Source organism: Rana temporaria, chromosome 7, assembly GCF_905171775.1.
Source record: "Rana temporaria chromosome 7, aRanTem1.1, whole genome shotgun sequence".
NCBI classification, from domain to species: domain Eukaryota; kingdom Metazoa; phylum Chordata; class Amphibia; order Anura; family Ranidae; genus Rana; species Rana temporaria.
Window position 1 is genome coordinate 10,165,384 of NC_053495.1, and position 23,055 is coordinate 10,188,438.

At 47.1% G+C, this 23,055-nt stretch overlaps 1 protein-coding gene across 2 annotated transcripts in view; it reads right to left on the bottom strand.

Annotated features, from left to right (window-relative positions):
• Positions 1 to 5,459: 5,459 nt before the first annotated feature.
• The window catches only part of IFT122 (intraflagellar transport 122), an 82,293-nt gene continuing 64,697 nt past the window's right edge, over positions 5,460 to 23,055 (bottom strand). For both annotated transcript variants that reach the window (XM_040358861.1, XM_040358860.1), the window contains exons 25-29: positions 20,091 to 20,202; positions 12,571 to 12,699; positions 10,113 to 10,189; positions 8,511 to 8,675; positions 5,460 to 5,648 (exon numbers count right to left, since the gene is read on the bottom strand). In XM_040358861.1, the coding sequence (XP_040214795.1) occupies positions 5,559 to 5,648; positions 8,511 to 8,675; positions 10,113 to 10,189; positions 12,571 to 12,699; positions 20,091 to 20,202 (573 nt within the window). In that variant the 3' untranslated portion in view covers positions 5,460 to 5,558. The remainder of the gene's footprint in view (positions 5,649 to 8,510; positions 8,676 to 10,112; positions 10,190 to 12,570; positions 12,700 to 20,090; positions 20,203 to 23,055) is intronic.

Consider the following 23,055-nt stretch of genomic DNA (forward strand, 5'->3'; position numbering starts at 1 on the left):
CTGAGGGGTGATCTGAGGGGTGAAGGAATTGGGGTGATCTGAGGGGTGCAGGAATTGGGGTGATCTGAGAGGTGAAGGTGAAGGAATTGGGGTGATCTGAGGGGTGAAGGAATTGGGGTGATCTGAGGGGTGAAGGTGAAGGAATTGGGGTGATCTGAGGGGTGAAGGTGACGGAATTGGGTGATCTGAGGTGAGAAGGAATTGGGGTGATCTGAGGGGTGACGGTGCAGGAATTGGGGTGATCTGAGGGGTGAAGGAATTGGGGTGATCTGAGGGGTGAAGGTGAAGGAATTGGGGTGATCTGAGGGGTGAAGGTGACGGAATTGGGTGATCTGAGGTGAGAAGGAATTGGGGTGATCTGAGGGGTGAAGGTGAAGGAATTGGGGTGATCTGAGGGGTGAAGGTGACGGAATTGGGTGATCTGAGGTGAGAAGGAATTGGGGTGATCTGAGGGGTGACGGTGCAGGAATTGGGGTGATCTGAGGGGTGAAGGAATTGGGGTGATCTGAGGGGTGAAGGTGCAGGAATTGGGGTGATCTGAGATTAGTGAACTTGTTTCGGTTGACTGTCATGCCAATTGTCTAATTCTTGTAAACTGAATGTGGAAAAGGTTGCTGACCTCTGTGTTCTATAACAACCTGCTGTATGTGTTGGTGCTTTACAAAAGAGACCCTGGGCAGTAAAATAAGGAGAGACCCTGGGCAGTAAAAGAAGGAGAGACCCTGGGCAGTAAAAGAAGGAGAGACCCTGGGCAGTAAAAGAAGGAGAGACCCTGGGCAGTAAAAGAAGGAGAGACCCTGGGCAGTAAAAGAAGGAGAGACCCTGGGTAGTAAAAGAAGGAGAGACCCTGGGCAGTAAAGAAGGAGAGACCCTGGGCAGTAAAAGAAGGAGAGACCCTGGGCAGTAAAAGAAGGAGAGACCCTGGGCAGTAAAGAAGGAGAGACCCTGGGCAGTAAAAGGAGAGACCCTGGGCAGTAAAAAGCTTCCATGCCCAGCAGGCGGAGGACAAGGGAGGAGGACAAGGGAGGGGGAGTTGGAGAAACTCCAGTAGCTGCTCTGACAATAGGAAATGGGATTAGAAGAAGCCCAGAAACTGATAAGAGAAGTGAAGAACAAACAGTTACAAGAACTTTAAAAGCTGAGAGAGGATTTATAGGAGTAGGAGGAGGAGGGGATCGGCCATCTGTGTATATTGTACATCACTCAGAGAAATACCTCATTATAAACACATAATAAATTTCCATGTCACAGATCCCCGTCCCTCTCGGTGTAGGAAGAGATGAATGAGCAATGTTCACCGCCGGGTGTGAGGAATACAATCTGAGAATAGAAACAGCTAATGTGATCTCAATTCTGATATTTCTGACTGCAACAGGCTAAAAAATATACAACGTCCTATAATATGTCCCATACAACGTCCTATATATGTCCCATACAACGTCCTATAATATGTCCCATACAACGTCCTATAATATGTCCCATACAACGTCCTATACATGTCCCATACAACGTCCTATATATGTCCCATACAACGTCCTATATATGTCCCATACAACGTCCTATAATATGTCCCATACAACGTCCTACATATGTCCCATACAACGTCCTATAATATGTCCCATACAACGTCCTATAATATGTCCCATACAACGTCCTATATATGTCCCATACAACGTCCTATAATATGTCCCATACAACGTCCTATATATGTCCCATACAACGTCCTATAATATGTCCCATACAACGTCCTATATATGTCCCATACAACGTCCTATAATATGTCCCATACAACGTCCTATATATGTCCCATACAACGTCCTATAATATGTCCCATACAACGTCCTATAATATGTCCCATACAACGTCCTATAATATGTCCCATACAACGTCCTATACATGTCCCATACAACGTCCTATATATGTCCCATACAACGTCCTATATATGTCCCATACAACGTCCTATAATATGTCCCATACAACGTCCTACATATGTCCCATACAACGTCCTATAATATGTCCCATACAACGTCCTATAATATGTCCCATACAACGTCCTATATATGTCCCATACAACGTCCTATAATATGTCCCATACAACGTCCTATATATGTCCCATACAACGTCCTATAATATGTCCCATACAACGTCCTATAATATGTCCCATACAACGTCCTATATATGTCCCATACAACGTCCTATATATGTCCCATACAACGTCCTATAATATGTCCCATACAACGTCCTATAATATGTCCCATACAACGTCCTATAATATGTCCCATACAACGTCCTATAATATGTCCCATACAACGTCCTATAATATGTCCCATAGAACGTCCTATATATGTCCCATACAACGTCCTATATACGTCCCATGCAACGTCCTATATACGTCCCATACAACGTCCTATACAATGTCCTATATATGTCCCATACAACGTCCTATAATATGTCCCATAGAACGTGAGAGCTTTCGGCTACAGATAGGACAATTATAGATGTACAAAAAAAAAAATCATTAAAAACATTCTGGTGAATATTGGTCGGTGGTCTGACGGTCGAAGCTCTGTAGATCTTGCAGCAGGTTAGGTACCCCTGGTTGACCTGCAATGTACATTGGGTTATGGGGATGGGGATTATTGCGGTGACAAAACACTTGAATCAAAATTAGTGTAAAAATAACAATTTTATTACATATATTTCAAACAAGCAAGAATTTTTATATATATATATATATATATATATATATATATATATATATATATATATAAATAAATAAATAAATAATCAGACAATAAAGGAGCACATAAAAGTATACTACTGGCCAGGTTGGTATAGGCCTTTAGTAGTGACAGGTCCAGTCTTCCCTACATGTTTCGCCAAGACAATGGCTTCTTCAGGGAAATAGGACGTGACCAATATAATGAATATTGCTCTATAAATATAACAGTAAATACATATAAATATCAAAATCAAAAACCTTTTATCCGGGCCACGGGTTGTCCGATTCCCACTAATTGGTGGGAGGGGGATGATATCTCTAGTGCCCTGTCGTCCCTCTATCTGGTATCGCGCACCAGGTTTATATTTTAGGGAAGACTGGACCCATCACTACTAAAGGCCTATAGGTGAAGGTGCAGCAATTGGGGTGATCTGAGGGGTGAAGGAATTGGGGTGATCTGAGGGGTGAAGGAATTGGGGTGATCTGAGGGGTGCAGGAATTGGGGTGATCTGAGGGGTGAAGGTGCAGGAATTGTGGTGATCTGAGGGGTGAAGGTGCAGGAATTGGGGTGATCTGAGGTGTGAAGGTGCAGGAATTGTGGTGATCGGAGGGGTGAAGGTGCAGGAATTGTGGTGATCGGAGGTGTGAAGGTGCAGGAATTGTGGTGATCTGAGGTGTGAAGGTGCAGGAATTGGGGTGATCTGAGGGGTGAAGGTGCAGGAATTGGGGTGATCTGAGGTGTGAAGGTGCAGGAATCGGGGTGATGGTGCAGGAATCGGGGTGATGGTGCAGGAATCGGGGTGATCTGAGGTGTGAAGGTGCAGGAATCGGGGTGATCTGAGGTGTGAAGGTGCAGGAATCGGGGTGATCTGAGGGGTGAAGGTGCAGGAATCGGGGTGATGGTGCAGGAATCGGGGTGATGGTGCAGGAATCGGGGTGATCTGAGGGATGAAGGTGCAGGAATCGGGGTGATCTGAGGGGTGAAGGTGCAGGAATCGGGGTGATCTGAGGTGTGAAGGTGCAGGAATCGGGGTGATCTGAGGTGTGAAGGTGCAGGAATCGGGGTGATCTGAGGTGTGAAGGTGCAGGAATCGGGGTGATCTGAGGTGTGAAGGTGCAGGAATCGGGGTGATCTGAGGTGTGAAGGTGCAGGAATCGGGGTGATCTGAGGTGTGAAGGTGCAGGAATCGGGGAGATCTGAGGGGTGAAGGTGCAGGAATCGGGGTGATCTGTGATGTCTCACATCTCAGATCAAGCCTTTTTGGTGAGCAGTAGCTTTTCGCTTTGGAACTCTCCCATGGATGCAATGCAATACACATGGTAAGCAATATACTGTACACCCATCTACTTCCCGAACACCTTTCTTCTCAGCTCTACCAAGTGTCAAGTGACTGAACAACTGTACAGGAAGAAAAGTTTTTACTTATCTATAGGTTATATTGGCACCACATCCCCTTAATTGGTAACAATTTATCTACTGAAAATCTACTATCAGTAGATAGTGCCTGATGAATTTGATTCTCCTGAGGAAGCCAACTGTGGCGAAACATGTAGAGAATTTTTCAGCTTGCACATTCTTGAAACTGTATTGTATAATTGGATGGATTTTCTATATTCTGTCATTTTTAACTTTTAGAAATAAATATTTTTTCATATAAATGTTGTTTTTCACCTATAAAATCCCTCATCTTTTCTAAATTGTTACCAATTAAGGGGATGTGGTGCCAATATAACCTATAGAGAAGTAAGAAACTTTTCAATATGAAGGGGGGTTTGTCTGTTTCTTGTACCATGGCTGGGGGGACACAAGCTTTCAGAGATGGTTGTGACTGATACCCCTATAGGTTGGGTAAGGATGTGGTTGTGGTAATAGGCAGGTTGCATGACGGGCTGTATTGCTGAGGCTTGCAGGTATATATCGGGTGAACATTTACCGACGCAGCCCTCTGCAGGTCTAGGTTTGAATTGTACATGAGCTACTTTGCACCTAATCTGATCATTAGTATCATGGCTGACTTGTCTTTCCCTAGGAGGCTTTTGCAGATGGTATAATGGCTAAGCCGTGTCCCTGATGGGAAGTCTCCTTGTTTCTTGCCTCCGGTCATTGGGACAGGAGGTACGATTCTCCAACCGGGATAGAATAAAAATGTTCTTTTAGCTGAAGTGGGAAGGGTGATGCCGCGTACACACGATCATTTTTCGGCATGAAAAAAAAACGAAGTTTTCCCAACTTTATCATTAAAAACGACGTTGCCCACACACCATCGTTTTTAAAAAATGATCTAGCAAAGCGCGGTGACGTACAACACGTGGGACGGCACTATAAAGGGGAAGTTCTATTCGCCTTTGGGCTGCTTTAGCTGATTCCGTGTTAGTAAAAGACGATTTGCGCTTTTCTGTCTGTTACAGCGTGATGAATGTGCTTACTCCATTATGAATCCATTATATCCTACGCCGGCGTACGCCTTCGAAACCCAGCGCTGCGTTGGGAGCACTGGCTTGGTGAATTCCATGCTTGCCTCTCTGCGCTGCGTTGGCGTAATGTGCGCCCGCTCTTTGTGAATCTGGGCCAATGCTGGTATACCAGAGAATCGTCCTCTTTTGAATAATAAGAACTAAAATGGGATGCAGAACCATAAACTGGACCCAAATTATTGTCCGTGGCTGTGAGACAACACTTTTCACAGCCAATTTTCCTACAGATGACATCATAATCAGCACAAACCAGACACAGGCAGTATGTAGAAAAAGATTTAATAAATTATATAAAAATATTATTTGAATTATGGATTGACTATCAGTGCTGGTAGAGTATATAGGGTCCAGGCGGGGAATGTCACTGGCCGGGGTCCTCCATGGGTTTCCGGCAATAGGGGCAGCAGTTGTGCTGCAGGACCAGAAGTTCGTAGTCCTCGGTGTGAAACATCTGGAAAAAAAAGAATAAAATAAAAGATATTGTATCAAATCAACATGGAGGGACAAACTATAAAGGGAAGGAAGCAATGAGATACGGCAAGACCTGAACAGGTGGGATCAATCAATGGGCGTTATAAGAAAGGTAGGCCATAGATATGTAATTTTCTTCCCTACAACCAATGGCCGGCATAAAGTGATTGTAAAGTCTTGTTTTTTTTTTTTTTTAATAACAAACATGTCATACTTACCTCCTCTGTGCAGTTGGTTTTGCACAGCGCAGCCCAGCTCCTACTCTTCTCGTGCCCCTCTTTGCTGCTACTGGCCCCTCCCTCCTATCCTCTTTGCTGCTACTGGCCCCTCCCTCCTATCGAGTGCCCCCTCAGCCAGCAGCTTTCTATAGGGGGCACCCGAGCTGAGTCAGAGCTCTGTGTATTCATTCAGACACGGAGCCCCGACCGGGCCCCGCCCCCTTTCTCCCCCGATTGGCTGACTTTAAATGACAGCCGTGGGAGCCAATGGCGCCGATCCTGTGTCTCAGCCAATCAGGAGGAGTGTCCCAGACGGCGAGTGTCCTGGACGGCTAAGACATTTGTGGACTGCGCTGGAGAGAGAAGAGGCTCAGGTAAGTAATTAGGGGGTGCGGGGGGAGGGGGGCGGCTACACAATTTTTTATCTTAATGCACAGAATGCACCTTCTGCCTTTACTACTCTGCATGTAGATGAGAGGGGCGGGCGCATAGATTAGGGGGGGCGGCACCCCTAATGAACGGGCCGCCACTGCCGAAAATCCTGCATTCTATAACAGATTGATCAGTGGCTGCTGCTTTGCTTACAAAAAGAACATACAGTATACCGTATATACTAGAGTATAAGCCGAGTTTTTCAGCACATTTTTTTGGTGCTGAAAATGCCCCCCTCGGCTTATACTCGAGTCACCTTTTTGTGCCTGATCTCCTGGACTTTGGGGACCTGGTACCAGCCGGCCGTAGGTCCCCAGGACCCCAAACTTGGCACACATATTGCCCCACTCTTCCTCTACAAGTGTGCAAAGTTTATTGTCTGGAGGACGTACGGCCGGGGAGCACCGATTTTTCAAAGCCGGGCACCCCTTCCATAGACTCCCAGGTTAAACGGTCATTTCTCCGGTGAATTTGGGGACCCGGTACCGGTGGGTCGTAGGTCCCCTGGACCCGGAACTTGGCACACGTGTAGCTCAATTTCTCCTCTACAAGTGTGAAAAGCTTGTTGTCTGGGGGACCTACGGCCGGGAAGCACCGATTTTTCAAAGCCGGGCACCCCTTCCATAGACTCCCATGTTAAACGTCAGTCTAGTCATGGGCACAGTGAGGCATGGGCACGGTGAGGCACGGGCACAGTGAGGCATGGGCACAGTGAGGCATGGGCACAGTGAGGCATGGGCACAGTGAGGCATGGGCACAGTGAGGCGTGGGCACGGCGAGGCATGGGCACAGCGAGGCATGGGCACAGCGAGGCATGGGCACAGCGAGGCATGGGCACGGCGAGGCATGGGCACGGCGAGGCATGGGCACGGCGAGGCATGCACATGGATTCAGTGAGGCAAAGTGAGGCATGCAGATGGACACCCCAGACTTATACTCGAGTCAATAAGTTTTCCCAGTTTTTTGTGGTAAAATTAGGTGCCTCGGCTTGTATTCGGGTCGGCTTATACTCGAGTATATACAAGCTTCACGGTACACAAATGATTAAATATACACACACAAGGACCACAAAATGAAACAAACTAAACTCCCCTAAATACACCTCTCATTAAAAAAAAAACACCTTCTACAAAAAAAAAAAAAAAAAGGAAAGGTTTGTTTTTCAAGCACATTTTGCCTAAGTGGCTCAATCAGATCTTCCACTTGTTAGATGACAATTTATATATCTGGAGATATGAGAGATGAGAATAATGTTCAGTGTAGAGGTTATAAGAATGAAACACCCAGAGATTATACAGGGGGGGGGGGGAGGAGGAGGAGGAGTATTAATACACCTCCAGGTTTAATCTTCTTATTAGGTTTTATGAGGTCACAGCAGGTCTAAATTTATGTCACAGAGAATATCATTGTAGAAAAATAATAATAATAATAATAATAATAATAATAATAATAATAATAATGAAAAGAAACAACTTTGCAAAACATTACTACTAGTTCAAGAAAAAGATAATTTAATTGTTAAGAAAAAACGTCTTTCCTTGTTTGTTTTTTCGTATTCTTCTATGACAGTGGTGTCCAAATTGCGGCCGCGGGCCAGATGAGCCCCTTTGCTTGACTTTATTTTGGGGCACCATTCCGTCCTTCAACTGACACCAATGAAGGTGCTCCGTTATTCCAACTAATACCAATGATGGGACACTATTTCTCCCATTAATACCAATGATGGGACACTATTTCTCCCAAAGACACCAATGATGGGACACTATTTCTCCCATTAATACCAATGATGGGACACTATTTCTCCCATTAATACCAATGATGGGACACTATTTCTCCCAAAGACGGGACACTATTCCTCCCACTGACGCCAATGATGGGACACTATTCCTCCCACTGACGCCAATGATGGGACACTATTCCTCCCACTAACGCCAATGATGGGACACTATTCCTCCCACTGACACCAATGATGGGACACTATTCCTCCCTATGACACCAATGATGGGGCACTATTCCTCCCTATGACACCAATGATGGGACACTATTTCTCCCAACGACACCAATGATGGGGCACTATTCCTGCCACTGAGCCAGACTGAACCAAAAAACTTGGGTCCTCTTTTTCTGGAGGGGGAAAGGGAAAGGTCCTGGACTTTTGGGAATGCTTTCTCATCAGGAAAGGAATCGCATACCTGGAAACAAGACTGGCACATGGTGATGGAGACATCGGGGAGCAGCGAGCGGAAGTACTGCCACTTCAGAGGGTGTGGCCAACGCTTCACCATGATGTCCCTCCTGCTCATGGCTCTCAGGACGGAACGGGACACAACCACAGGGACAAACTCCGAGCCGCCTTGCTGCAGGAGAAAATACAGAGTCACAAATCATTTCTCAGGTATTATATACTGTATGTAACCCATTTGCTGTGGTTGTTTTGGGTAATTTGAGTTTTTTATTTACAGTAAAACCTTGGTTTGAGAGTAACTTGGTTTGAGAGCGTTTTGCAAGACAAGCAAAATGTTTTGCCTTGATATACAAGCGATGTCTTGATACAGGGTTTGACAAATTTGCTTGGAATCTAGGAGCCAGCTAAAAAAGTTAGGAGCCAGAAAACGCGCCCCGTCCCGACGAGCTCGCGCACAGAAGCGAACACATACGTGAGTAGCGCATATGTAAACGGTATTCAAACCACACATGTGAGGTATCGCCACGATCGTTAGAGCGAGAGCAATAATTCTAGCCCTAGACCTTCCTCTGTAACTCAAAACATGCAACTTGTAGAATTTTTTTAAACGTCCCCTTTTTAAACAGTAAAAGTTTGTCGGCATTCCACGAGCGGACGCAATTTTAGAGCGTAACATGTTGGGTATCAATTTACTCGGCGTAACATTATCTTTCACAATAAATAAAAAAAAAAATGGGATAACTTTACTGTTGTCTTATTTTTTTTGTTAAAAAAAGTGTATTTTTTCCCCAAAAAAGTGCGTTTGTAAGACCGCTGCGCAAATACTGTGTGACAGAAAGTATTGCAACAACCACCATTTTATTCTCTAGGGTGTTAGAATAAAAAAATATACATAATGTTTGGGGGTTCTAATTAGAGGGAAGAAGAGGGCAGTGAAAACAGTAAAAAAAAAAAACACACACACACATTGGAACTGCTGTTTTACTTGTAATGCCAACGGTCACCACCAGATGGTGCCAGGTCACAGAAGCAAGCTTGGGCCTTCACAAGGCTGCAAAGCCGCGGCCACGTTCGCGTGGAGGTGGGGTGCACGGAGACACAGGATCCTGTGCCTCCGTGCACCCCCATCTCCCATACCGCGCGATCGATGCGGGCCCGCGACGGCCGGTAATTGAGGCCGCGGCTTTGCGGCCTTCTAGGCCGCAAAGCCGCGGCCTCGATTACCGGCGGGCGCCAGGTCACAATTTCTTGTTGCAATTGCGACCTGGCGCCCAGATTTTGTCGAGCCCTGTCTTGATATAAGAGTGGCGTCATGTCACAACCGAGTATAAAAGAGAAGAGAGGCCCCTCTAAGTGTAACAATATGGTTACATTTAATGAAGGTACAACATTCAGCAACTTATTGCTACGCTTAGAGGCGCCTCTCTTCTCTTTTATACCCTGTAAAAAAAAATGCTTTGATATACAAGTGCTTTGGATTACAAGCATGTTGCTGGAACGAATTATGCTCGCAAACCAAGGTTTTACTGTACTTTTATAGCCGACACCATGACCCGATTGCTCCATCGTACATCTTCTGTATCTTCTACATTTGGAACTGGTCACTCACCTCAAAACTTAACTTTGCTGTGAAGGGGTCATCGTCCACGAAGGGCTCGTCATCATCTAGTCTCAGCGTCTGTGTATCTTTTTTTTTTTTTTTGTTAGGGCCATCAACTCAAAACTCTGTATTTTGACCTCTAGGTCAGAGGTAGGCAACCTGGGGGCCCTCCAGCAGTTGTGGAACTACATTTCCCATGAGGCATTGCAAGGCTGGCAGTTATAATTACTCCCAGAGGCATGATGGGACTTGTAGCCAGAGGGCCCCAGGTTGCCTACTTTTTTGTACTTTCTGTTATAAAACATATCCAATAAAATGTCTTCAAAAATTTAGGGTAAAATGTATTCTACTGCATGTCGCAAGTGCTGGCAGTGATCAGGGCTGATCCAGCTAACACTGCGTTTTTGGGGACACTATACTATTAGGGACACTAGTATAGTTCTGATCATGACCAGGATTACAGATCCAGACAGACAGAGACTATCACCTGATGGACTTTAAGGAGGAAGAGGACGTCTGAAAGATTTCCCCTCCCCTCCCCCCCCCTCCCACCTGTGCGTATCCACTGGCAGTTCAATAGTAATGGCGGTGATCATGGATTTATAGTGCAACTGTGATAATGTGGCGGACAATCTGACACTAACTGACATCCCTAGTGACACTAATACAGTGATCAGTGATAATTCTGTACAGCGATACTGTACCAATGACACTGGCTGGGTGACAGTGGTGATCAGGAGGGCAATCAAAGGGGTATAATGGGTTAGTTTTTTTTTTTTTTTTAATAATAACATGTTAGACTTACCTCCACTGTGTAGTTTGTTTTGCACAGAGTGGCCCCGATCCACGTCTTCTGGGGTCCATCAGCGGCTGTCTCGGCTCCTCCACGCAAGAGCTAACCCTTCTCTAGGAAGGGAGTTGGCTTGCGGGCGCGCTCCCGCGTGATACAATCGGCGGCCATAGCTGCCGATTGTATCACTCGGCCCTGCCCCCCCAGCGCCACGTCATCGATTTGATTGACAGCAGCGGAGGCCAATAGCTGCGCTGCTATCAATCATCCAATAAAGAGCCGACTAGAACTCGGCTAAAGCAACACAGGATCGCGCCCAAGAAGATTCAGGTCTCAGGTAAGTAAAACAGGGGCTCGGGGGCCGGTGACTGCCAGGTGTTTTTTCACCCTAATGCATAGGATGCATTAAGGTGAAAAAACACAAAGCTTTACAACCCCTTTAACTGTGTGCCTAACAAGTGTATGTGTGCTGATTGTACTCACTTACAGACTGGCTGGCTTTTCTTTCCTGATTTCAGATCTGAATGGTACATTAAATCCGGGGACAAGAAACCAGCCAGATCTGTGCTGTGATTGGCCACAGCCACCAGCATGTTCACAGCTAAAATCATTGGCTGCGAGCCTGCTGACAAACTTGTGCAGTGACCAAAGTAGGGAGGAAAAGTAAAGGATGGGATTTTTTTTTTAGATGCCAAAACAGTGAATATATAAAAAGATCACATTTCTATTGAAAAATATTAAAAAGGCATTCATTTTCATATAAAAACATCATGAATAATCCATACAGTGAGGAGGAGGAGGAGGAAGAGGAGGAGGAGCAAGAGGAAGAGGAGGACGAGCAAGAGGAGGAGGAGCAAGAGGAGGAGGAGCAAGAGGAAAAGGAGGAGGAGCAAGAGGAAAAGGAGGAGAAAGAGGAAAAGGAGGAGGGAAGAAGGAAGAAGATAGAAAGAAGGAAGGAAGAAGGAAGGAAGGAAGGAAGGAAGGAAGGAAGGAGAAAGGAAGGAGAAAGGAAGAAGAAAGGAAGGAGAAAGGAAGGAGAAAGGAAGGAGAAAGGAAGGAGAAAGGAAGGAGAAAGGAAGGAAGGAAGGAAGGAAGGAAGGAAGGAAGGAAGGAAGGAAGGAAGAAGAAGAAGAAGGAAGGAAGAAGAAGAAAGAAGGAAGAAGAAGGAAGGAAGAAGAAGGAAGGAAGGAAGGAAGGAAGGAAGGAAGGAAGAAAGAAAGAAGGAGGAAGAAAGAAAGAAGGAGGAAGAAAGAAAGAAGGAGGAAGAAAGAAAGAAGGAGGAAGAAAGAAAGAAGGAGGAAGAAGAGGAAGAAGGAAGAAGAGGAAGAAGGAAGAAGAAGGAAGGAAGAAGAAAGAAGGAAGAAGAAGGAAGGAAGAAGAAGGAAGGAAGAAGAAGGAAGGAAGGAAGGAAGGAAGGAAGGAAGGAAGGAAGGAAGGAAGGAAGAAAGAAAGAAAGGAGGAAGAAAGAAAGAAGGAGGAAGAAGAGGAAGAAGGAAGAAGGAAGAAGAAGGAAGAAGAGGAAAAAGGAAGAAGAGGAAAAAGGAAGAAGAGGAAAAAGGAAGAAGAGGAAAAAGGAAGTAGGAAGAAGAGAAAGAAGGAAGAAGAGGAAGAAGGAAGAAAAAAGAAGGAAGAAGGGGAAGAAGAAAGAAGAAGAATCACTTTGAGTACAAAGGATACCAGCCGAGGACATTTCCTTCCACTTGTCTTTATTGGGGTGACTTCGAGGAGCTTCCAGGTTGATGAGTGACATGGCCTCTTCATCAGAAATCCCTTCTTCCAGATAAAATTCCACCAGAGGAAGAATTTCTGTAATCATAGAAGACACAAAACCGGAGTGAGACTCGGCTAACAGAGCAGTATGGTGGTCTACTGGCAAACACCGCACTGGGGTTCACAGCTCAGTTCCCTATCTGAACAATATCAGCATGGAGGTTGTATGACCTTTGTGTGAGCTCCCCCCCCCCCCCCCTCCAAGCGCAGGCTTCTTAGTTCTATAAAACTTTAAAAGCACAGCTCCATATTTGTGTTATTAATCTGTAATCTATGTAATTATCGGGTGTGTTTTTTCCCACCGTTGCCTTTTTCGGTGGATGGCTGAGAATAATTCTACGCCTGGCGCTGAGGAGGAGAATCCTTGAGCAGAGTTGTTAAAGTCAACCTTAATATCTTTCTGGATAAACCGCAAATCAGCTTGGAAGGTGAGAGGTAATCTGTCTCGCAGCGCTGCGTGTTGCTGAGTGTGATGACAGGGGATGAGCGCAGAGGTGTGTGGAGGAGGGGGAGACAGACACTATAAACAACTAATTAATCAAACAGTGCTAACGATATGCGTGCGGAGATAGAGGAAAAGGAACCAATCAGCTCCGTAGATCAGGGGTTCTCAGACTTATTGAGATCGGGGCCCTGCAAAGTCTTCCAAGAAAGAAAAAACAAAAAACAAACAAAAAAAAGTTTATACTTACACAATGAGGGCTGGATTCACAAAGAGTTACGCCGGCGTATCAGTAGCTACGCCGACGTAACTCGGAATCTAAGCCTGTCGTAAGTTTAAGTGTATTCTCAAACTGAGATACACTTAAACCTAGCCAAGATACGACGGCCTGCGCCGTCGTATCTTAGGGTGCAATTTTTCCGCTGGCCGCTAGATGTCGCTTCCGTTGATTTCGGCGTAGAATATGTAAATGACTAGATACGCCGATTCACGAACGTACGCTTGCCCGTCGCAGTAAAGATACGCCGTTTCCGTAAGAGATACGCTGTGTAAAGATAAACCTGCCCCCTAGGTGGCGTAGCCAATGTTAAGTATGGTCGTCGTTCCCGCGTCGAAATTTAAAAATTTTACGTTGTTTGCGTAACTCGTCCGTGAATGGGGCTGGACATAATTTACGTTCACGTCGAAACCAATGACGTCCTTGTGGCGTACTTTGGAGCAATGCACACTGTGAAATTCTACGGACGGCGCATGCGCCGTTCGGGAAAAACGTCAATCACGTCGGGTCACCAATAATTAACATAAAACACGCCCCCTCATCCTCACTTGAATTAGGCACGCTTACGCCGGCCCCATTTACGCTACGCCGCCGGAACTTAGGAGGCAAGTGCTTTGTGAATACAGCACTTGCCTCACTGACTTACGGCGGCGTAGCGTAAATACGATACGCTGCGCCGCCATAAAAATGCGCAGATCTACCTGAATCCGGCCCTGAAAGTATGGAAATGCAAAAAAATATGTATTGAAATGCTGGAGGGGGGTGCGGTTTGGGGGTCATTCTGGGCGGGGTTAGGGGACTCTGCAGCAGACTCGGTGACCCTGTAAGGAATGGAGGTTACTGAAGAGGGCTGAGGGCAACTACTGGGTATGGGATCTGTGAAAAAAGCTGGGGGCACTGTTGGGAAAAAAAAGGGAGGACACTGAGGGACATATTTGGATTCTGGGTGCACTATAGGGGGGGGGTTCAGTGTAGTTGGATGCTCTGCAGCACGCTAGGGGAAATTGCAGGGGGCTGGGCGGCACTGTGGGAAGTTGGGGTGCACTGTAGGAGGCAAGGGCTTTCAGGGGCCTGTGGGAGGTTGAGGGCCTTGCAGACGGCTATGAGAGGTCGCAATTTGGGGGGGGGGGGGGGAATATGAATGCGTCGAGGCAGTGTAGGAGGTCAGGGGATCTGCAGCTGGTTAGAGGCCCTTGATGAGGGAAGCCGCGGCAGTGGCTGGTTGAGAACCAAGAAGGTGGTTTTAATAAGCCGCAAGGAGATGGGATCAACAATTTTATTGAAGCTGTCAATTTATTGCCTAGTTCTGGTGCAACGGATCGTCATTGATCCGTGATCCGAACGGGTCAACATGTTTGGATCGACACCACGCGATCCGCAGATTGAGCTGTCTTAGGAAAAGCCTTGGCGGCCATCTTGCTACACCCGGCGGCGGCCTATTACATATTACAGTGGGGAGAATGTGGATATTACATATCATATTGCTGGTCAAAGACCAGAGCACTTTTTGCGATTCGGCACTGCGTCGCTTTAACTGACAATTACGCGGTCGTGCGACGTGGCTCCCATACAAAATTGGTGTCCTTTTTTTTCCCACAAATAGAACTTTCTTTTGGTGGTATTTGATCACCTCTGCGGTTCTTAGTTGTTGCGCTATAAACAAAAATAGAGCGACAATTAAAAAAAAAAAAAAATAATATTTTTTACTTTTTACTATAATAAATATCCCCCAAAAATATATATATAAAAAAAAAAAAATTCCTCAGTTTAGGCCGATATGTATTCTTCTACTTATTTTTCGTAAAAAAAAAAAAAAAAAAAATCGCAATAAGCGTTTATTGATTGGTTTGCGTGAAAGTTATAGCGTTTACAAAATAGGGGATAGTTTTATGGCATTTTTAATAATATTTTTCTTTTACTAGTAATGGCGGCGATCAGCGATTTTTTTTCGGTACTGCGACATTATGGCGGACACTTCTGACACATTTTTGGGACCATTGGCATTTTTATAGCGATCAGTGCTATAAAAATGCATTGGATTACTATAAAAATGCCACTGGCAGGGAAGGGGTTAACACTAGGAGGCGGGGAAGGGGTTACGTATGTTCCCTGGGTGTGTTCTAACTGTAGGGGGGTGGCCTCACTAGGGGAAACGACTGATCTTCTGTTCATTTCTCCCCCTGACAGAACCGGGAGCTGTGTGTTTACACACACAGCTCCCGGCCCCCGCTCTGTAACGAGCGATCGCATGTGCCCGGCGGTGATCGCGACCGCCAGGCATGCGCGCAGGAGTCAGGAGCAAGTGCCCGATTCGCCTGCCGACGTAGAGCTACGGCTCTCACGCAGGAGAGCCGACCTGCCGCCGTAGAACTGCGGCGGCTGGTCGGCAACCAGTTAAAATGTTTTTAAAGTGTTAATAAACAAAAAGACAAAACTTGTTTGTCTTTTTTTTGCCGATTCGATCTGTGAATCTGATCCGAGGAACGATCCGAACCGTGAGTTTTTTGATCCGTTGCGGCCCTATTGCCTAGTTTTAGGGAGATCTCATTACACTAGGGGGGGCCGAGTCTTCTTCACTCTCCGCAGTATCTGTAAGTTATTCCAACCCGGATAAATATAGCTTTAAATGACAGACGTATCACCTAACAGTCTGCTAATGCCTGTTGTGCATAGATTAGCAAGGATTAACCCAGTGTCCTGTAATTACCGCTGTGGCTGTATACTCTGCCTGTCTCACTAATACAACAGAAAACGTCTCAGCGGCTCAAAACACATTCGGAATCTTCTAACACAGCAGAAAAGATGACCGCCGGTAACTGACGATGCAGCATTCCCGGGCTTGCCATTGAAAAACTGCACCGTGCCATCCTGGAATGTTAGAATAAAATTAAAAAGAGATTAATTAGCCCAGATTCTATTTAGGCCTTGTACACACAGGCCTACTAAAGCGTACACCCGGGGCGATCTTAATAGCATCATGGACTAGGGCGACCACGTGTCCCTGGTTGCCCGGGACAGTCCCACATTTTGCAGTTCTGTCCCGTGTACCTTCATTCCGGGACAATACAGTGTCCCGGAATGAAACTGACACAGCCACCCGATGAGCCGACAGGTGGAAACTGTCTGTTTCCCAGCCCAGGGTGTTCGCCCCACAATGCACTGCGCTCAACCAGGGCGCAGTAAAAGCTGGTAGTTAAGGAGCGGGGCTGGAAAGCCAAATTCTTTAACAACTGATGAGTCTTCAGCTGTCAATGGGCTTACCCGCTGACAGCTAAATAATAATAATAAAAAAAAAGCTGCCAATAAAAAAGAAAGGCGTGGGTCCCCCTCCCCTAGTCCATTCCAGACCCTTTGGGGGCTTCCAGATTCTGATAATCCCCCTGCCTGCATGCCACCACAACCACCAGTCAGAGTAAGATGGGGACAAGGTGCTTTGGGGTGGGGAAGAGCCCGAGAGGTCTAGTATGGACTAGGGGGAGGGGGCACTATGTTTTTTGTGCTTTTTTTTTCAATAGCTGCAACTGACTTTTTTCTTTAGACATTTGATTTTTTGCTGCGGCAGGTTCTATACACATACACATACACCACTTTACAGGCAGACTAAGGGGACCCCCCAGGCACTATATTTAGAGGAATTGTTCATTTTTTATTGCTGCATAGATTGAATCACTGCTCCTGAACATTTTTTAAAAACATTTTTTGCATCGATACAAGTGCCCCAAGGCAGTACCCGAACCCCCCATACCCCTATTATGGCCAATTACGTGCATATAAGCCTTTAAAATTGGAAAATTGTTGTGAAGGAGAGGGTGTCCCTGAATGGCAGTTTGGAAATGTGGTCACCCTATCATGGACCCCTGGGCAAAGTAATGCTTTGTGCCCCTACAATGGAGACAGCGCAGGTAAACAGACATCAAGTAGGTAGGAGGCAGACATCGTTCTGCACAGCACAGCGCACTGCTGCCAGCCTGCCTCCCCTGTGTACCCATCACTCTCAGTGCCATCATGGGGCAGTGTGGGCTCAAGGACCAACTGCTCTGGGGAAAGTGCAGGGCCCCCCCATGTAGCTGGGGCCCCTGGGCAGTGCCCACTCATTAAGACAGCCCTGCGTACACCCTGCAAGGGCTGCGATTGCCCACACGGGGATGCACAGGTGTTCCGAGTATTGAATTTACAAGTGTATGGATAACTACACCGGCAGACATGGGTGGCAGATGATGCCAGGAAAGTGCAGCGGGGACAGGAGGAGCGGGAAGGTTGTTAAGAAGTTATCCATTTATTTATTTATTTTATGAAAGGTTGGGATGCCCTTTAAATTCAATTAAAGCGCCCCTCCAAACATGTCATCTTCTGTCAAGAGGAGTTTAGACATAAATTCCAGAAGATTACCAGTAGGCTCAGGCATTAGATTAACTTGTATGTCTCGGAGTAATTGACCCATTAAAGAAAAAACACACAAAGTGCTCTCTGAAGAAGGTGGAAACACATGGAGATGGTTTTCTCTGTGTATTATAGTCTCGGGTTTGTATATTCCTCTTGTGGGGGTGATCACACTGGAAGGACATTTGTACATTCCAGCCTGGAGAAGATGTATGTGTAGCTTACAGAAAAAAAGGGACACGAGCATCGATTCCCTCCAAAGGTGAGCACTAAGGTCTTGTGCACTCAGGTTCAGCGTGCATAAGAGCAGTGTGTACCGTAGGGATGAGCTCAGGCCTGTTTGGATCCTAGTCCGAACCCACCCCAGAGATCCCACCAGGAAGCGGTCATTTCAGTAGGTCAGGCATGTCCAAAGTCCGGCCCACGGGCCAATCGTGTCCCGCGTTCTGGTTTTGAACGGCCCGCCTGGTTATTTGGACATACCGGTATATATCTTTTGTGGCCCCCGACGGTCTCCCAGTGCCAGGGGCCACAAAAGATAAATATTCTGGCTGCCTTGGAGGGGACAGGGTGGAGGCGGAAAGAGTTCCCTACACACAGGAGAATTTCCTGTTTACAAGGCAGCCTCTGTAATAGGAAGTTCCGTCTCTTGCGCTGCCATTGGACGACTGTTCTGTCCATCAAAAGAAGGCGGGACTTTCTATTAAAGATGCCGCCGTGTAAACAGGAAATTCTACTGTAGGTAATTGTTGGCACTTGTCCTGCCCCCTCCCTGTCCCCTCCAAGGCTGCAGATGGGCATCAATCAGGCTGCACTGATGGCAATGGTGCCTGCTGCATTCCTGGCAATGGTGCCTGCTCCATTCCTGGCAAGGGTGCCTGCTCCATTCCTGGCAAGGGTGCCTGCTCCATTCCTGGCAAGGGTGCCTGCTCCATTCCTGGCAAGGGTGCCTGCTCCATTCCTGGCAAGGGTGCCTGCTCCATTCCTGGCAAGGGTGCCTGCTCCATTCCTGGCAAGGGTGCCTGCTCCATTCCTGGCAAGGGTGCCTGCTCCATTCCTGGCAAGGGTGCCTGCTGCATTCCTGGCAAGGGTGCCTGCTGCATTCCTGGCAAGGGTGCCTGCTGCATTCCTGGCAATGGTTGGTCTTGCAGATGGGCACTTGTCTACATGTCCTGATTTTTCGCCCGCACCAAGGATTTCTGAGATTTGCAGTGCAAGAACTGCCATTTCCAGGTCGTAGCTGCCATTCAGCTCCCAGAGTGTTCTTGGGGGCAATTACCACCTCACAGTATCCCTGTGATAGGGTACCTGGATGACCTACTGCGTTTCTTGGGGAGCGCAATATGAAGTGCGTACACGCCCCTAGCGGCCGGCCTAAATAGACAGCTAAGATACGACGGCGCAGGCGGTCGTATCTTAGCTAGATTTAAGTGTATCTCAATTTGAGAATACACTTACATTTACGACGGCGCAGATTCAGAGTTACGACGGCGTATCTACTGATACGCCGGCGTAACTCTCTCTGAATCTGGCTATATGTACAGCACCCTGCTGGCTCCTCCCACCAGCATGGGCCTGCCTGCATTGCATAGAGAAGCTCAGAAACCTAGTGATGACATCACTGGGTATAACATATGTAGCGAAAACAGAAAGGTTTTATTTAAAAATGTCATTAGCATGTTGATGGGGAGGGAAGTAAAACACAAGCAGATTAAGCTTAAAGCGGTAGTTCACCCCCCCCGACACGATTTTACCATCGAGACAGGCATTGTAGCGCGAGCTACAGTATGCCTGTCCCGATTTTTTTAACCCCGGACTCACCTTGTAATCTGACATCGTAGATTTCGGCTCCCGCGGGGAATGGGCGTGCCTATGGAGAGGGAGGATGATTGACGGCCGGCCCTGGCACGTCACTCTCCCCGAAGACAGCCGGAGTAGGTCTCGGCTCTTCACGGCGCCTGCGCACAGGCTATGCGCACGCGTCGTGAAGAGCCAAGCCTATTTCGGCTATTTCCGGAGAAGCGTGACGCGCCAGAGCCGGCCGTCAATCATCCTCCGTCTCCATAGGCACGCCCATTCCCCGGTATCTTCGATCTACGCGTACAAGGTGAGTACGGGGGTAAAAAATTCGGGACAGGCATACTGTAGCTCGCGCTACAATGCCTGATTTTATGGTAAAAGAAAAAAAAAATGTTTTTTTCGTTGATAGGGTGAACCCCCGCTTTAACATCAGCTTCAAGTTCTTTAAAGCTGTATAAGCCGTTTTTCTCATGCGCAGTCCATCAATCCTGTTTAATGTACCAATTCCGACCACAGCGCACCACTCACCATAGGATGACGCGGAGAAGACGAAGCCCTGGCGGCAGTTGATGCAGACATTTCCCAGGTTGTTGAGGAAGGGGTTGTTGGTGGAACATCTGTAACACATCGGCACCAGTTCCTGGGGAGAGACCAGAACAGGCATTGCACATGAAATAGGCAACTTATCATCCGCCCGTCATCGTGCGTCTTCCTTTGTATCAAAAACACCATACAAATCTTATAAACGGAGTCGCATTTCAATGAAATAAATGAATAAAATAAGTATTTGATCCCTCTACCAACCAACAATAATTCCCCCCCCCCCCCCCACAGACTGGCTACAGTAGGTGCTCATGTGGTACACAGATTAGTCCTGTCAATTTAACCACTTGCTTACTGGGCACTTAATCACTTAAGGACCGTGCCCGACGATGTATGTCGACAGAATGGCACGGCTGGACACAAGGGCGTACATGTACGTCCCCTTTAAGAACCCAGCCGTGGGTCTCGAGCGCGCTGGCGCGCTCGCGACCCACGGCTGGGTTCTTAAAGGGGACGTGCATGTACGCCCTTGTGTCCAGCCGTGCCATTCTGTCGTCATACATCGTCGAGCGGCGGTCCTTAAGTGGTTAAGTGCCCAGTAACCCGGCCCGAAGCTCGGGACCCGATCGCCGCTGGTGTCCCGCGATCGGGTCACAGGAGCTGAAGAACGGGGAAAGGCGAGCGTAAACACACCTTTTCCCGTCCTTCTCTGTGGCAGTGTCGGTGATCGTCTGTTCCCTGTCATAGGGAACGACGATCAATGATGTCACACATACAGCCACGCCCCCCTACAGTAAGAAACACACATGAGGTCACACTTAACCCCTACAGCGCCCCCTAGCGGTTAACCCCCTCACTGCCATTGTCATTTTCACAGAAAACAATGCATTTTTATAGCACTTTTTGCTGTGAAAATGACAATGGTCCCAAAAGTGTCGGCCATAATGTCGCAGTCACGATAAAAATAGTTGATCGCCGCTATTACTAGTAAAAAAAAAAAAAAAAAATGCCATAAAAAAACTATCCCCTATTTTGTAAACGCTATAACTTTTGCGCAAACCAATCAAACGCTTATTGCGATTTTTTTTACCAAAAATAAGAAGAATACGTATCGGCCTAAACTGAGGAAAAATATGTTTTTTTATATTTTTTTGGGGGGATATTTATTATAGCAAAAAGTAAAAAATATTGTGTTTTTTTTTTAAATTGTCGCTCTATTTTTGTTTAGAGCGCAAAAACTAAAAAACCGAAAAGGTGATCAAATACCACCCAAATAAAGCTCTATTTGTGGGAAAAAAGGACGCCAATTTTGTTTGGGAGCCACGTCGCACGACCGCAAAGTTGTCAGTTAAAGCGACGCAGTGCCGAATCGCAAAAAGGGGCCAGGTCCTTAACCTGCATAATGGTCCAGGTCTTAAGTGGTTAATACTAGATGAGTTCCTATTGATTTATTGCCTGTAGAACAATTTCAATGACGCAACATTTTCTAAAATATTATATGTAATGTGAACGCACATTGATTAAATTTCCTCGGCGTTGCCATCCCGTCCTCAGCCGCCCCACACGTAGTTTTCCATACTTCTCCGCGCCGCGATCCCGAATACAGTTATTACAGAACATGAATTTCCATATGAATCAAAAAACTTGTCAGAAGCCCGGAGTAGCCCCGCCCCCAGTCCTGTCCATAGAACACGACTACAAGACACGGCCAATAGTGCCCCCCCCCCCCCCTCCGCTCTTTATTAGAGATCTGCGATTCTCTGACAGCTGGGAACACTTAGCCGAGCCAGATGTGAGACTTCTGAGAGGTTAACCTCTTCTCTGCTGAAGCCTAATTAGATAATGATTTATTGTAGCCGCGCTCCAGATTTCCAGCAGTTTATTTTCCTAACGGAGGTCCAGAGGACGGCGTTTACCTCGGCGATATACAAGACTTGCGTCGGAACGGAGCCTGGAAGTGTGCAAATCCGTTCAACAGGTATTACCTTCTCTTTGATTTTTATAAAGAAAGGGTACAAGCCTGCCGCACATGGGCATCGTGCATTTAAAGAGGCCCCGTCACCAGGGATGTCTTAATAGCATCATGGGCCCCTGGGCAAAGTAATGCTCTGGGGCCCCTACAATGGAGACAGTGCAGGTAAACAGACATCAAGTAGGTAGGAGGCAGACAAGCGGAGCTTCCCCTTTTGGGTGGAGATCGGCATTAACTACATGAACAATCATTCTGTACAGCAAATACTACATACATAAAGTGACAAAGCTGCTAGATTGATGCCCCCCAGCACTCGGACCCCTCTACACCCCAGATATCCCCCCAGCACTCTGACCCCTCTACACCCCAGATATCCCCCCAGCACTCTGACCCCTCTACACCCCAGATATCCCCCCAGCACTCGGACCCCTCTACACCCCAGATATCCCCCCAGCACTCTGACCCCTCTACATCCCAGATATCCCCCCAGCACTCTGACCCCTCTACACCCCAGATATCCCCCCAGCACTCTGACCCCTCTGCACCCCAGATATCCCCCCAGCACTCTGACCCCTCTACATCCCAGATATCCCCCCAGCACTCTGACCCCTCTACATCCTAGATATCCCCCCAGCACTCTGACCCCTCTACACCCCAGATATCCCCCCAGCACTCTGACCCCTCTACACCCCAGATATCCCCCCAGCACTCTGACCCTTCTACACCCCAGATATCCCCCCAGCACTCTGACCCCTCTACACCCCAGATATCCCCCAGCATTCTGACCCCTCTACACCCCAGATATCCCCCCAGCACTCTGACCCCTCTACACCCCAGATATCTCTGGGGGCTGCCTTGTTAAAGGGGGCTTCCAGATTCCGATAAGTCCCCTGGCCGCAGACCCCCACAACCACCGGCCAGGGTTGTGGGGAAGAGGCTCTTGTCCTTGAATTATTTTTTCCCCCCATCATGGGCGTG